Source organism: Morone saxatilis, unplaced genomic scaffold, assembly GCF_004916995.1.
Source record: "Morone saxatilis isolate NCDOM2014 unplaced genomic scaffold, NCSU_SB_2.0 Contig20, whole genome shotgun sequence".
Taxonomy (NCBI): Eukaryota; Metazoa; Chordata; class Actinopteri; family Moronidae; genus Morone; species Morone saxatilis.
In genome coordinates, this window is record NW_023339763.1 from 10,823,155 (window position 1) to 10,823,919 (window position 765).

At 37.4% G+C, this 765-nt stretch overlaps 1 protein-coding gene across 1 annotated transcript in view; it reads right to left on the bottom strand.

The window, feature by feature from the left end:
• The window catches only part of vtnb (vitronectin b), a 3,653-nt gene extending 3,413 nt beyond the window's left edge, over window positions 1-240 (bottom strand). The window contains exon 1 of the mRNA XM_035666896.1: window positions 42-240. Within this exon, the coding sequence (XP_035522789.1) occupies window positions 42-105 (64 nt within the window). The 5' untranslated portion in view covers window positions 106-240. The remainder of the gene's footprint in view (window positions 1-41) is intronic.
• Window positions 241-765: the final 525 nt, after the last annotated feature.

Here is a 765-nt window from a genome sequence, read left to right on the forward strand (position 1 = left end):
ATTAATTACTTTAAAGGTAAAACATATGTTAGAAGACTTACCTTCTGCAGCAAAGGTGGTGTCCAGCAGGAGGACGAGGCCCAGCAGAACCACCGCTGTCTTCATGCTGACTCAGAATATACCTACTTTTAAAACTTTTAACTCAGATTTCAACTGTGCACATTTCTGCCTGTTTACACCAGTGAACTATAGATGAGTTTGAGCTGAGTGCCCCACTTTGGGCTGCAGCTTTGTGTGCAGATGATCAATAGATATTTTTCAGAAGCTGTTGACCCCAGGCGTCCGCTCTCCTGATTGGTCAGTGCTCTGCTGTGATAATGATTAAACTGTGATCTCTGTCCTGTCTGTCCCAGAAAAATCATGAACATGATCACTTTAAGGTACAGAAAAAAATACAGCTATTATTATTTTTTATACCAAGACAGGTAATTAGAAGAGTCTGTTTAGCTGAATGCTTCTAAATCAGGAAAATGGTTAAATGCTAAATTACAAACCAGACTAGAAACGGTTAAAGTCTGCTATTCTCTCATAAAGTTGATATATAATGTAATATATAAGTATAGATAGGTGACAAATTAGAGGAGAAACAAGTATTTAGTTAGGCCTCCTCAAGCAACCAGAACAGCCTCAATGCTCTTTGCCAAACTTGTGGAACTTTATTGGACGATACCATTCCTCCAAAAGATATTCCCTCGTTTAAATTTACAACTTTATCTACACAGATAAAGCTTTCAATACTTCAATACTTGAATAAAAGCAAATCTG